Raw genomic sequence first — 15,060 nt, 5'->3', positions numbered from 1 at the left:
AGCCTTGACATCGTGACCTCATGTCTTTGTGTTATACAGATTACATTTTTATTATTTACTGTCCTTCTTTGCCCTTCCTGTGACATGATACTTGTCAAACCCAAGCATATCAATGTTTTGCTGTAACATTCAAAGTGGAAGCTCTAACTAGTAGTCTCATTAGCACTGATCTCCAACGTGTATGTTAGTGCAGCTGTACTGTGAAAAACTCTGGCCATCCATGTCCAGTGAGATGAATGAAGGGTTTGTAGTGGCCTTATGTCAGTCTTTTTGACAGTAGCTGACAGTCTGAAAGGGTGAATGATGGCTACTCATGAAGAAGAATGGCAGTTTTACAGTCCACCAGATGCTCTCACTTTTTTCTATTCTCCTATCTATTTTTGTGTGTCCAATATGTGTCTGTCTATGGGTGTGCACTGCCTAAGGCTTGTGTGTATTTTATTTATCGTTATAGAATGGTGACTGGTCTGGAAAACCAAGGGAAAACACATCAGGCAAAACATTTCCATCATGTCCCACTAACACGTCTGTAACTCCAGAAGTAACTCTTGATAGATGTTTTTTTCTTTGTTGACACCACTGTGTGTTGGTGTCAGTTATTTTAATATGACATGGCGTGAGACAGGCACTGAACTGTGCAGAAATTGGGAAACACATTTACAATATGAATAGGAAGGTTCTCTGTACTCCAAGATTCAACATTTTTTGCTATGAACATCACTATTTATTAACATTGCATATGTGCAGAAAGCATGAATGTCCCCAGAGCTCAGTTTAGCCTGGAGTAATCCACCATGACATGCGTGGTAAATCTCTACAGGATTGTCAAATGGGGAGGTTTGCTTGTCTAATACCATGACAGGACACTTTCAAAAATGACTAAAAAAATAAAAACAAAAAATACAGTTGCGCCTACACAAATAGACTTAATGATTATCAATTTTAGCTAACTTATCCTGCTTTACTCGGAGAGGTACTGAATAATTTTAATAAGACTTGCTACAGCCTTTAAAATACCTGCGCACATTTGAAGTATCCTTTCTCTAAAGTGACTTTAATGTATCATAAATATAATCAGCAGTCGTGTTATGAGAGAAGGATTCCAGCAACCCGATATCGTCGCTGATTTTAGTGACGTTTCATTGCGTAAACTTTTTTTTTTTTGCCTTGTGCTGCAACCACAGCTACTGTAACGATAATTCAGCAGTCCGCAGCAATCATCCTCCTCCTTGCAGAGATACAAGAACTTTGCAAGTGCATCCCAGTCGTCTTCGTGAGCTGTGGCTTGGTTTGCCGCTCACAACACGGGCTTGTGTTGCCCGCTGGAGGCGAGGCGGGGGAAGGCACGCAAGTGGATGAGAAAAATGAAGCTTTCTGTGCTTCTCTGTCTCTCTCCCCCGCCTTCTGTAGATAGTCGTGGCCACCCTCTGCGTTTCCACAGCAGTGAGAGGAGGTATTGGCAGGGTGAGGGGCTGCTAACTCCACAATTTGCTCTCGCAACTAACGCCGAATAAATATGCTCAGCGAAAGAACTGAGTATCATTGTGATTATAATTAGATAAGCCTCATAAGGAGAGAGAGAGGGAGAGTCCTGACTGTCATCCACAGGTTTCGTAGTTTCACCCAGCCCGCACGGCTCTCGCTCCCAGACTCTCACTCATTTATTTATCTATTTATCCGTGACGCGCGTCCCCGCCGCGAAAGCCCGAGCGCTCCCCACTCTCTCTTCCCTTCCTCTTCTCCTCTCGGCAGCATCCAGAACCATAGAGCAGCCGTCCCCATCACTCGCTTTCCTCCCCTCCTCCTCTTTCTCTCGCCGCCAGATCGCTCTCTCTCTTTCTGCGTCTCTCACCCCCTCACCCCATCCACCTCCCCAGCTCTGTCCCTCATTCCTCTGACGCACGACAGGGAAACATACCCGAGGAAAAAAAGAAAGGGAAAGAAAAAAAGATAGCAGCTGACCCAGCCACAGTCGATATGATCCACAGATTCCTTTTACTGCTGAGCCGGAAAGAAACGCGGTCCTGAAACCGAGAGGAAAATACTTGCACCCAGCTATACCGTTGTTGAGCGCGCACCCGGGGGGCGGCTGTGGAGAAGGAGGGAGGGGGTAAAGTGGTGGAAGGGGAAGTGGACGGACACAAGCCGAGGACTTGCATTTTAAGCAAACTGCTTTGAGAGGGAAAAAATGTAGAGGAGAAAGAAGGGAAGAGAGTCAGAGTAACCGGAGAGTGAGAGTGGCAGAGATCGCATTCCTATCACGTCTTCATTTCTTCTCTCTTTTGCCTCAGCCACTGAGAGATCGAGAGAGAAGAAGAAGAAGAAGAAGAAGAAGAGAGGGCGAGAGATAGAGAGAGAGGGAAAAGGAGAGGAGGGGAGAAGGAGATCTAACAAGATTCAAACTAGTGGTCTTTCCCCGATGCTTTGCAATTGGTGAGTGGTTATAGGCTGTTTCCATGTGCATGTGCATCATATGGGGAGCCTTACGCAGATGTGTGCATGAATGTGTGTGTGTGTGTTGCCGTGCTTATCGGTGTCTGCATAGCCACAGACTTCAAAATGGGACAACAAGCGTTCTTCATATATCGAGGATAACGGATCACCGGCATCTAGTTAACTGATCAGTGGCCGTTCGTTCTTTATTCGGAAATTTCCTGCCAATGTCACGACGAAAGCCTACTGCATTATGCTTGGCATGTATTTCAATAAGCGCTCTGCTCTCTGCTCTGTCTTGACAGCAACGGTTTCGTGTGTGTGCGCGCGCGCGCGAAGAGGGCATATTCTCTATTTTTTTTGGACTGTAAGTTGTGCAGTATAATAATTTCACCATAACTTAGTATGATTTAAATTCAAGTTTAATCCTTTTCCAGGTTGTACTGGAATTACCACGCAAGATAAGCAGTACTTTTAACTCATCCCCGGCTCATTTACATGCGCATCTCTTCCTCTTTCCATCCTCAATGCCCTCCTCTCTCTCTCTGTGTTTCCTCCTGTTCCTTTCTTACGCCTCGGTCACACACCCCCCCCCCCCCCCCCCCCCCCCCATTTCTCTTTCTCGTCCTCACAGCCGGACATCGGACGCTAAGCGGGACGCACCGGGCAACAACAGGACACACTGCAGGAGGATATGTGAAGTTGGAATCCTACTAAACTAAGTACGTATGTTAAACGATCTGATACACCCCAAGGGAATATAAAACGGCGTTTAGTATATACATATATTTTTTTAAATTTTCTTTAAATTTTATTACTACCTTTTTGGCATCGCATCGGCGCTTTTTTGATCCCCACTACGGAAGTTGAAACGATAAATCGTGGAGGATTATGCACAGAGTTGGGAATGAAAACAGTGATTTTTTCAACGAGGGAATTGCATGAAGGATTTTTTCCCTACTTTTTTCCGTCACATCATTTTTGGGGATTACAAAACATGTTTTCCGTCTTTTTTTTCTTTCGTTTTTTTACCCTTGTCGCTGGGCTTTTGATTTCAGCACCACGGACAGCGTCTTCACTCCCACAGACAGTCGTAGGGCATCTCCCTGGATTTTTTAATGCCTTCGTTTGAACGGAGAGCGCTGTGCGTGCATGTATGAAAAGTCACAGCATTAAGACAAGACGTTCTCTGTGTGTGTGTGTGTGTGTGTGTGTGTGTGTGTGTGTGTGTGTGTGTGTGTGTGTGTGTGTGTGTGTGTTTGAAGGGAGAAGGATGGAGATACTTTATCCCTATTACCATAAAGATTTGGAAGAATCTTTGATAAGTTTTTTTTTATTATTCCTTTTAGATGACTGGCTCTATTATTTTTATATAACAAAACATTTTTTTTGTTTTGCAACTGGACATTTTACAATATATATATATATATATGATCTTATTAATCATATGACGGTTGGATCCACGAAGATACCGCCTTACATCTTAGCTTCTCGGAGCAGCAGATTCGGCCACTGCGTTATTTCGCTTTACTTTTTCCGATTCACATCCAGTCTTCAAATGTTTTCAGTAGCTGAAAAAAAAGTTCAATTGAGGGCATTTTAGGAAAAAAAAATACAGGTTTAACTACGCTGGAATAGACACTAATGTTTCAGTTATACAGGGAATTAACCCCAGGCAAAGGGCTGTAATTTCTCGTTTTCTGCAGATCGGATTAACGAAACTATTTTACCTATTTCAACACGTTACTGACGTTTTTACATTTGACAGTGAAGCTGTAGTGGCGTTGTTTACGTATTTTTCAGGCGTATATATTTCTTCTGTCACATTTGCTTGAGTCATAATAGTGATATTTAATTGTGCTGATATTTAATTTTAAGGAGAAAAAAAATAAGAAAGCGTCACAATAATCCGTATTTAGCCCCACTGTGGATACCAAGCGGGCACCTTATCCCGTCTTCATCCAGCGTTAGACCTTCAAAGCACCTGCTCCCATTTCCACCAAGCTTTTCTGGACTCTAGTTTATTGAAAGAGGGATTGATGTCCCTGTTATGCAATAAATACTGCGAAGGGGCAACTTATACTCACCACTAACCTCACCCTGCTGTGGTTACCTTCTTTATTCAATGTGATAAAAATATCTCAGGTGATTTTCTGCGTGCTTACCAGCATATTTGCTCCATAACAAATGACTTTTTCCATCCTATTTGGTAAAGTTAACTGTCTTAATGTAGAGATTTGTTTGTGCAGCATATTAGCCCTACAAAGATGCCTCACACATATTTTTTAAATACTCTTCAATATTGCAAAATTGAAAGTAGGGTTCCATGATTTTCTAATTCATTGGTATTATTTTCAAGATTTGCCTTGCATTCTACTGAAACTAATGTGACCTCCTCTTCTCTCCTCTCTTCTCTCTATCCCATCTGCCTGTCTTTTTTGACACAAACATTTCTTGGTTGAGGGCATGCGTGTACCTGTATGTGTAATTACGACACCCGCTTCCCTCCCCCACCCCCGCCCTTCCTCCGCTCCTTCTCTGTTTTCTGTTGCAGTGTTGTGAAGTGGCTCTGTCCCTGGAGCCAAGACTTCATCCCTTTGGTGTCAGCAAGGATGCTGTGGGTTACCTTGCTGAGCACCATAGCCTTAGGATGGACCACGCCGATCCCACTACTGGAGGACTCGGAGGAGATCGACGAGCCCTGCTTCGAGCCCTGCTACTGTGAGGTCAAAGAGGGCATCTTCCACGTCCACTGTGACAATAAAGGATTTACAAATATCAGCCAGATCTCCCAGATATGGAGCCGGCCCTTCAAGCTCAACCTGCAGAGAAACTCCATGAGGAAGCTTTACTTTAACAGCTTCCTCCACCTTAACAATGCCATATCCATTAATCTGGGCAACAACGCCTTGCAAGATATTCATGCCGGAGCGTTCAATGGCTTAGGAATACTCAAACGGCTGTTCCTGCATGAAAACAAACTAGAAGTTTTCCGGAATGACACTTTCCTGGGCTTGGATAGTTTAGAGTATCTCCAGGCAGATTACAATGTTATCAAAAGGATTGAAAGTGGTGCATTCAGACACCTTCACAAATTGAGAGTACTTATATTAAATGACAATCTGATTCCTGTGCTCCCAAATTATCTTTTTAGGTCTGTGTCACTCACACATCTGGACTTGAGAGGAAACAGACTAAAGACATTGCCATACAAGGGCACACTGGAGTATATTGGGAGGAGCTTAATGGAAATCCAGCTAGAGGAGAACCCCTGGAACTGTGTCTGTGAAATTGTCCAGTTAAAAACATGGCTGGAGAGAATTCCCTACACAGCTTTAGTGGGTGAAATCACATGTGAATATCCTTTCCACTTACATGGGAAAGACTTAAGGGAAATCAAACGCAGTGAGCTCTGTCCTTTGCTCTCGGATGCAGAGATAGAGGCCAAGCTGGGAATTCCCAGGATTCCATTCAACAATGAGAACACATGGCCTACTAAACCTTCCTCAATGCTCTCCTCCTTTCACAACACAGCCTCTTCTGTGGAATACAAGGAAAGAGTTGTAAAACCCACCAAACGACCTCGACCCACAAAGAACCCCCCAACTCCTCGTAGCATCTACCCAGGCATCAACCAGCCCCCAATTGCAGGTTATCAAACAAGGCCCCCTATTCCAATAATTTGCCCTGCTGGATGTATTTGCAATCTTCATATCAATGACCTGGGGCTAACGGTAAACTGTAAAGAGAAAAGCTTTCATAACATCTCAGAGCTTCTTCCACGGCCCCTCAATGCCAAGAAATTGTATCTCAGTGGAAACCTAATACAGAAGATCTATCGTTCTGATTTCTGGAACTTCTCAAGTTTGGATTTACTGCATTTAGGTAACAATCGGATATCTTATGTCCAGGAAGGCGCCTTTATCAACCTACCGAACTTGAAAAGTTTATATTTGAATGGGAATGACATTGAGAGACTCACCCCTGGGATGTTTCGGGGGCTTCATATGTTGAGTTATCTTTACTTTGAGTATAATGTCATTCGTGAAATACAGCCTCATTCCTTTTCCCTGATGCCAAATCTCCAGCTGGTTTTTCTCAATGACAACTTGTTGCGTTCCCTCCCCACTGATGCCTTTGCTGGAACCAACCTTGCACGTCTCAACCTCCGCAACAATTACTTCCTTTCCTTGCCCGTGCATGGTGTACTGGAGCATCTGACCTCGATTGTCCAGATTGATCTCCATCAGAACCCCTGGGACTGCTCCTGTGATATCATTCCCCTCAAACAGTGGTTGGAAAAGCTCTCCTCTGTTATTGTAGTTGGAGATGTCATCTGTAAGACACCAGAGTTTGCTTTTGGGAAGGATCTGCGTTCACTTGAGGTTGAAGTCATCTGTCCCGAGCTTAAATATTCTTCAGGCCCATCCCCAGCTCTGCCTGGTGGGAATGACTTCACCACAGGGAGCTCTGACATGGGGGTGCCGGGTGGGAGAGGTGCTGTCCCACTGTCTGTCCTCATCCTTAGCCTATTAATCCTCTTCATATCTGCTGTGTTTGTGGCCGCTGGGCTTTTTGCTTTTGTTCTTCGTCGCCGGAAAAAGTTGCCCTTCCGGAAACGTTCTGAGGTAGATCTGACAGGGATCCAAATGCAATGCAGAATTTTTGAGGACCCACCAAGGCAAAGCAGTTCCGGGAACACTGGCACACCAGAGAAACCTACGCAGAGTATGCACACACACACCCATGCTAGTCACACACATGCTCATGGCCACGTCTATGATTACATCCCTCATCCTGTGACTCAGATGTGTAACAACCCCATTTATAAACCTAGAGAAGGGGAGATAGCAGAGGAGGAGAGAGCACAGTTTTCTGAGAAGAAAGACAATGGGAGCAGTAGCAACAGTAACTACAGAACCTTATTAGAGAAAGAGAGAGAGTGGACCCTGGCTGTCTCCAACTCTCAGCTCAACACCATTGTTACAGCCAACCACACCACGGCTGACATGGCAGGATTTCATGAGAATGGAGGGCTCTGCCCAACAGTGATTGACAGTCAGAGGCCCACACCTACTGTTGGTTTTGTAGACTGTTTGTATGGGACAGTACCCAAATTAAAGGACATGCATGTGGCGCATGCACACCCACCAGGCATGCAGTACCCTGATTTGCAGCAGGATGCACGGCTAAAGGAGACGTTGCTTTTCACAGCGGGAAAAGGTTGCTACCCCGACCCGTCCCAAAGTGATTACCTTGAGTTGAGGGCCAAACTTCAAACCAAGCCGGATTACCTCGAAGTCTTGGAAAAGTCTTATCGGTTTTAACATCTCTAGCCCATGGACAAAAAAAAAAGACACAACGTCAACTTATTCACTTTGCCACCCTCAAAACAAACTCACCCAAAATCCATGTTAAAAAAATGAAACAAAACAAGCATAAAAAAACCAACTTGAAAATGCAGCATGATATAAAATAAAATATTATATTACAGTCACAATGTTTCCCCCCCAAATCACTTTGGAGGAGAGGCCATTCTCAGATAATTCAATTAAGTGCCTTTTTTTCAGAGTAGCCAGCAATGTCAACAGCCGTTATTTTTATAATATATAAATATCTCAATAAGTCCACGAGAGAGGAAAAGAGAAACAAGAGGGGCACTGGGGAATAAAACATACAAACCATCCTACATCTGTCACTAAAATCCATTTTTATGGAATTACACGATGCTGTACCAGATTCACTGAAGACGCACGGGAGCTGGACGTCTCCCTGATTTTGGGGTTTTTCTTTCTCTCTTTTTCCCCTGACTAGGATGTACAAACACCCGGAGGCCGTGCACATTAAGTTTGTAGGAAATGATCAAAAGAGAGAAAAAAAGAATATATATACATATATATATTAAAATGAACTGCAGTTTGCTGCATGCACTTGCTTCGGTGCAGGAAGTGAGAGGATTTTCTCAGAACTATCCAATGACATTATGAACAGAGATACTGCAACGCATTTACAGTTCAGTGTTCTATTTAATTTTTATATCTTATTAATATGGTTATTACTATTAATGAGGACTTCTGTCTATATCAGGGTGCTTCTCGTAAAAAGGATGCGCCGACGCACGGATGGCAAAAACATTTGTGAATATTACTATAAGACAATGCCGAAGGTTTTCTGGATATTTCCACACACTTTGTTAAGACCCAACCCTTCTCCCCCTTCTCCCCAACCCCCCACCCCACCCCTCCATTACTTCTGGATTCCCCATCGCCACCCACTAACGGCTTTGTAGGAGGCACTTTTAATGTTTTCTCTCTCACAAAGATTTGAAGAAAAATGTGCATATATTTATTCTGTAATTTCAGTGAAGAATTTAATTGTAAAGGTAATGTTAAATCAGTGTATAGTGATTATGCGTCTGGTATAGCCTTCTTAATAAAAACAAACTCTTCAATCAAATGATGAAAGGCTGAATTGGGCAGGGACGTGTGTGTGGAGCACTACTGACAGGGACTATATTGGGTGTCCTGTTACAAAAAGGCATGATGAAGCTCTGGTCAGCCATCATGAGAAAATGCTGCTAGAGTCAGAATAACAGTGTGCTAGACAAGAATGTAGCGGGAAAAAACATTTAAACTAAGTTCAGCTTAGTGATATTTTTCAGATTAGTACTAAATTTATATACGTTTTAAGTTAAGTGTTGGTAAGATAACCAGATTTATTTATTTTTCCTAAAAATTTTTATGTCTATTCATAGTATTCCCTATGGTCTTTACCTGCTGAATGTCTTAGTGTACCGTTTTTTTCACCTCTACATTGCTGGTCTCAGTTGGATAATACCTGGAGCAAAAATCAAGTGCAATGCCACAACACGTCACGTGAATGCTGCGGGGTTTGAAGTGGATATAGCAGTTGATACCAAATCAGTGAGGCATGCTGCGATTGTCATTATCTAAACGGGTATTGCTGATGTAGGCTCTAATAAAGAGTAATTGAGAGGGTGAATGAAAACGTGATTGGAAGATGCTCTTTGAATTTGCACATCTAATTTCTGTGACTCCCTCCACAGTAGCAGTGTGGATTCGCTCCACTGGAGGGCGATAAAAAGGTGTTCAGATTCAGTTGGGCATTTATTAGATTTGATGCAGTTATGAGGTGATGCACAAATTGTTCATCCTAAAAGGTCATACAATCATCATATTCAGATGAATGGTCATATGAATTATTTTTAAAGTATATATATATATATATATATATATAAAACAAAGAAATGTGAATAAAATGCAGTGACATAAATTTGATTAACTTCAGTTTCATAACCGCTTAATTTTTTTCACATTTGTTGCCCTTTTGCTCCACAAACATGTGCGTGTGTGTGCACATGCACATGCACATATACATATATATTTATTTGTTGTTGACAACTAATAAATGGTTTAAGGTAAATTAACCTCCATTATTCTGCTCCACAGGACTCAACGTTTGATTAATTTAATGTTTTGTAATAATTCAAATGTCCATGTTTAAGCCTCATTCATTTCTGGGCCCATGGCAGACAAAAAAGAAAAATTAAGAAATATATGGTTGAACCTGCTACATTTGGGTGAAGATGCTATAGAACAGATGCTGTCATAGGATCTTGTGAAATTCTAATTATTAAAAGAAGAAGTTCTGTGTTTTTGATACATTTGTGATCATCTATGGAAGGAAGCCGTGTTTACATTGTTTTGAAAATGGGGATGATATGTACTGGGTTTTGTAGGAATGGTGAGAGTTGGTTCATATGTGTCAGCCTACATTAAGTGAAAGAAAAGTAGCACACCTGATATTTTCCTGTTAAATAAGAATGCCCTTAGCTAGTCAAACAGTCATCTCCAATATCAGTGATCTGGTCTATAAACTCGCATAGTATGTAACATTTTACATTGTGTTGTATTCATTGTTTATTTTCAAATAATTATTGCTCAAATGTGTAGAAGCCACACTCACATAAAGCCTGTAGACGCATGGTTGCATAAAGTCAAGGGTCTTTGTTTTCTGCTTCAGAAAGCTTTTCACTGCTCCCTGATGAAATTTGCTCTTGCTTTAAATTGTATCACTTACACACATATGCAGATACATTTATGCACAAATGCAACTACACACACACACACACACACACACACACACACACACGTATATATATATATATATATATATATATATATATATATATATATATATATATATATATATATATATATATATATATATATATATATATAGCAACACACATAAAAGCTTCCTTTATCTGACTGACCCTAAGGTCAAAATATATGATCAGCATTTTTAGTGTGCACTCAATTTGATTAAAAATATAATGCATTACATTGTCGACTCGCAAGTCACACCATCATTTCTTTTTTAATGATTCATAAAAAAAATGGGATCACTAATAATTTTGCTTTACCCCAGTATCTTGGCTACCTTTTATCCTAACCCACCCACCATAGTATTTCACAAATGAGTGCTGGGCTTTGTCCCATTATCTCATGCTGAGTGGTTTTATCCCAATAAATCCTCTTGTTATCCTGCGCTAATATCTCCAAGTGATTTCATACTTTAGTGGAATGCTAGATAAAGGCGACCAATAGGAGAACAGGATTGATGCATGTTTCTTTTCCATGTGGAAAATTGCTTTTACCTATTGATGTTGAAATTGGCATTTGAGTTAACCTATTCCTTCTCTCAAGGTTTCTACACCAGCAAGGCTAATGTGGGGTTTTTTGGTGCTGTTTTGGTTTGTTCTTTGCTTTCACTGTGTTACCGTATCTCTGTTTTATGGATTCTTTTCTCTACTTATGTTTTACTGCCTGCCTAAATGCTTCATTGTGATTCTGGGCTTTGGCTCCATTGGGTATTGGGATCACTGAAAATTCTGAAGACTTCCATCTAATTATTTAAACAAATTCGAAATCATATTGAAGGAGAAGATCTGTGCTGATATTGCAAGAGCTTTTGTTTGTTTCCACCTTAATTTTATCAGGCTATTGATGAAAACTGATTGGTAGTTTACTGGTAATTTTAGACTGACTGCCTTTTTTCATCATGCAGTTATCACAAAAATGTATGAAGTATAATATAATATAGGCAAATGCAAGCAAACGAACACAAATAACAGATAATTCTATTTTAATTGACTGATTTAATCCTTGACCATGGCCGTGCTGTTTCATATGAACTCATTTAAGCTATACCACAAGTTTATTAGATAAGCTTTTGTGGGCTCTCCAAACTACTGAGTTTATTCCAAGCATTTGATGTAAATGTAAGTGGAAAATCTTTATGTTGTATGGAATCAGTAACCCAAAAGTGACTGTGACATGCAGACTTTTATTTGATCTCAAATGGTGTTAGGTATGGTGTTATAGGTGGTATAGTTTGCCAGAGGAGAAGGCAGAGGACATAATGATAGGATGATGGAAGATAGATAGAAAGACACACAGTCAGCCTTGAAGAGCCTGAAATGAAAGAGTATAAAGTACAGAGACAGCGTGTTAGGAAGCAAGGGTTGTGACCATGTATATTTTGCATTTGTGTGTGTGTGTGTGTGTGTGTGTGTGTGTGTGTGTGTGTGTGTGTGTGTGTGTGTGTGTGTGTGTGTGTAATGCGTGATATGCTTTCTCCATTTGGGAAACAGAGAATTAATTGCTGAAAAAGCCAATCTGTCTCTGACCATGGTGCTGAAGTTGCAGTCTATTGCAGGTGCTGTATACAAAGGCACGTTCTACTTTTTATGCATATGTGTGTTGGTGTGTGGTGGGAGACTTGGGTAACGCTCTCTCTAGCCTTTCTATATTTATTTTGTTTCTCAGAGCTTATCTAAGTTTTCTGTGATAATGCTGATGACTCAACTAACTTCTGGTTGTCTTTGTGGTGTCATGAAAGTGCTAAATTTAAATCTGCTGTAGGTTTGGCCATAGCACTAGCATCTGTGAACAGAAAGACTTTTCTTTTACATGATATAAGCACATTTCATTCAATAGTGATGAGCTTAAGTGATTTAAAATAAATCTGTTCTGTGTAGGAATAGAACCTTTAAATATTTATGCCCTCATTTAGAGCTTTGATGTCTGTAACGAAGCATGTTCTCTAATATATGAGCCCAAAATCTCCCATAAGCGTTCAAATGGGTGGAGCTCTGGTGATTGCAAAGCAAGTAGCATATCATTTTCATACTCACTGATGACCTCTTGTGCCTTGTGGATGTGGACATTATTGTCCTAGAAGACTACATTTTCATCTGCATAGAAACATTTCATCACAACAACTTTGTGATGATTTTCAGTGCCTCTGCAAATTAATATAAGCATTAATATAATTAATATAAGGTTTAAGATTGTCCTTTTTCATAAAAAGAGAATTTAAAAGCATAATGAAAAGCCCCCCCCCCCCAAAAAAAAAAAAAAAAAAAAAAGCTATAGTTTGCTTACTACTGAGATCATGAAAAACCCTTTAACACATCACTCATCTATGCTGCAGTGCAGGAGCTCAGCTGACCCAGTATGTTGGAGAGAAAGTGAAAGGTGGGGGAGAAAGAGAGAAGAAAGGGGTGCAGAAAATTGTACAGTGAGAGTGAGGGAGAGAAGGTGAATCTCAACCCTCTGCAAGTTCTGCTGCTGCCTTTGCTCTAAAGCTCTGCATTCGTATTGTTTGCTAGTGAATTTCAGGTCCCCTGAGACCATGGCCCACTCTCCTTTCTGAAAATACTGCAAGTTTGGGAAAAGTTGCAGTCATTTGTGCTGCTCAGCAGTGTGCCACAGTTTTAGCTATTGTATGTAAGAAAGATTAACAAATCTGTGTCGTTGTCTCTTTTTTTTCAGAAAAGAGGAGGGGAGGACAAGAGGCATAATTTCATAAAATAAAATATGGAGCATGGTGTCCCTGGCTGGTGTTCTGAACAGTCCATCTCTCTCTCTCTGTTCCGCAGTGTGGGGCCTACTTTGTGCTTTAGCGTGGAGTAAATTTACTATGGACTGCTGCAGTTGCCTTCTCGTTATTCTGCTCCCTCTTTCCCTCCTCCTTCTAATGAGATGACATTTGCACAAAGTCACTCATCTGTTTCCTCCCATGAGTCCTGATTTCACATGGTTTTCATTTTCCTCTGCCTCACTTTCAACCTGTTTGTTTTTCCATCTAATATTCTACCCTTCTGCCCCCTGGTACAGCTACCCATCCATGTATGTGTTATTTAGTACATATCTACACAAACAGCAAACGGTTTACCTACCGACCTTTATGGTTGTCTGTATGTCTTGGATGGGCAATATTTGACCAATATAAAATGAGTTCAGTTGTAGAGTTGCTTTTCTTTGTCTGACATGGTGGAAATACGTTTTCTAGTAATCTCCAGGGATGAGGCTAGATTACTGAGTGTTTCTGTCTATACAGTGCTAGCCAGGTGCATTGCATTTTAGGGGTTTACAAGTGACCCAACAAAATAGGCAACAATGCTTGAAATGAGAGCCTGCTACCTGAGTAGTTTATTTTGGACATCAAATACATGACTCTCTGCTGGGCTGCTGTGTTTCTTGATGTTGCAGACAACAAAAAAAAGGTACATATGATTCCATGATGTTATTGGAACTTTAAATGGAATTCTTTCATCGACTATTTATACTTTTTTTAGAGAGAAATTAAGTTCAATATAAGGGAGACTAGTTTCTCTTGTGCTTCTGTGTAGTGGTTTGACATTCAGCTGCTCCACTCAGATCATGAATAGTTTAGTTGGCCAAGGTCACCCGCTGGTTGCTTGTTTAGCTGATGTGCCTGGTTGTTTAAGTGCATAATGTAAAAGCTGCCTTCAGGGGGTTGATTGCTGATGCAGATTTAGAGATGTTTGGCATTCAGAGATTTAGTGAAAGCGAAATGTAGCTGCTGATTTAAAGATAAAAGCATCAAAGCATGTGTTTAATTTCTGCCAGTACACCCAGCCTTGAATGGTGCAATGCCAACCTCTGTGCCAGCATACCGTGCTTATTTGAGTGACATTGCAATTGTGAATGAGGAGCAAAAGAAGTTAGAGGGAAGCAGAGATGATGACTGAAGAAGAAGCGAGAAATGGAAGAAAAAAGAGGGGAAGTAGAGATGAAGGGAGAGGGTCGGGTCTTTCTCTATCTGCTTTTTCCACAGTACAGATTATGGTGCACTTGCTGGCTGCTCAAGTTGTGTGACTATGGATGGAACATCCCACACTAATGCTTTAAATATGTACTGCAGAGTAAAGCAAATTAGATTTGCATGTGATATAAATGATTTATGTTTTTTCCAGGGTTACCGTCGAGCAAACCTGAATTTACGAGGTCAATTAATGTATACATTCAAATGTAATTATTCTACATGAATATTGCTTTTATACATATGAATAGAATTTATAGCTTATTTGTGTGTGTGTGTGTTTGTGTGTATGTTGTTGGCTTGGACTGTTCAATTGGCTTGCTTACTTCCATTAGTCTGAGGCTATGGCAATTGTACAGAGAGAGGGCAAGTGGTGGAGGAGGAGGCAAGTGAGCAGTAATAGGGGGAAAAGAGTGATGTAGGACATATGGCAGAAGACAGAAAGGGCAGAGGTATGCCTAACAGGCTGGCATA

The 15,060-nt window shown here is 41.1% G+C and overlaps 1 protein-coding gene across 2 annotated transcripts; it reads left to right on the top strand.

Moving 5' to 3' along the window:
* Positions 1-1,305: 1,305 nt before the first annotated feature.
* On the top strand, positions 1,306-10,572 carry slitrk3a (SLIT and NTRK-like family, member 3a). 2 transcript variants are annotated; one of them, XM_082504084.1, is made up of 4 exons: positions 1,306-2,433; positions 2,739-2,800; positions 3,068-3,155; positions 4,988-10,572. In XM_082504084.1, the coding sequence occupies exon 4, from the start codon at positions 5,046-5,048 to the stop codon at positions 7,758-7,760; it is 2,715 nt and encodes a 904-aa protein (XP_082360210.1). In that variant the 5' UTR covers positions 1,306-2,433; positions 2,739-2,800; positions 3,068-3,155; positions 4,988-5,045; the 3' UTR covers positions 7,761-10,572. The 2 variants fall into 2 exon arrangements, with proteins under 2 accessions (XP_082360210.1, XP_082360211.1); XM_082504085.1 differs by lacking the exon at positions 2,739-2,800.
* Positions 10,573-15,060: the final 4,488 nt, after the last annotated feature.

The sequence above is a fragment of the Aulonocara stuartgranti genome (assembly GCF_965226115.1).
Source record: "Aulonocara stuartgranti genome assembly, chromosome: 14".
In the NCBI taxonomy this organism is placed as follows: Eukaryota; Metazoa; Chordata; class Actinopteri; order Cichliformes; family Cichlidae; genus Aulonocara; species Aulonocara stuartgranti.
The sequence above is the reverse complement of the archived record's forward strand: the minus strand, read 5'-3'. Positions and strand labels throughout refer to the sequence as shown.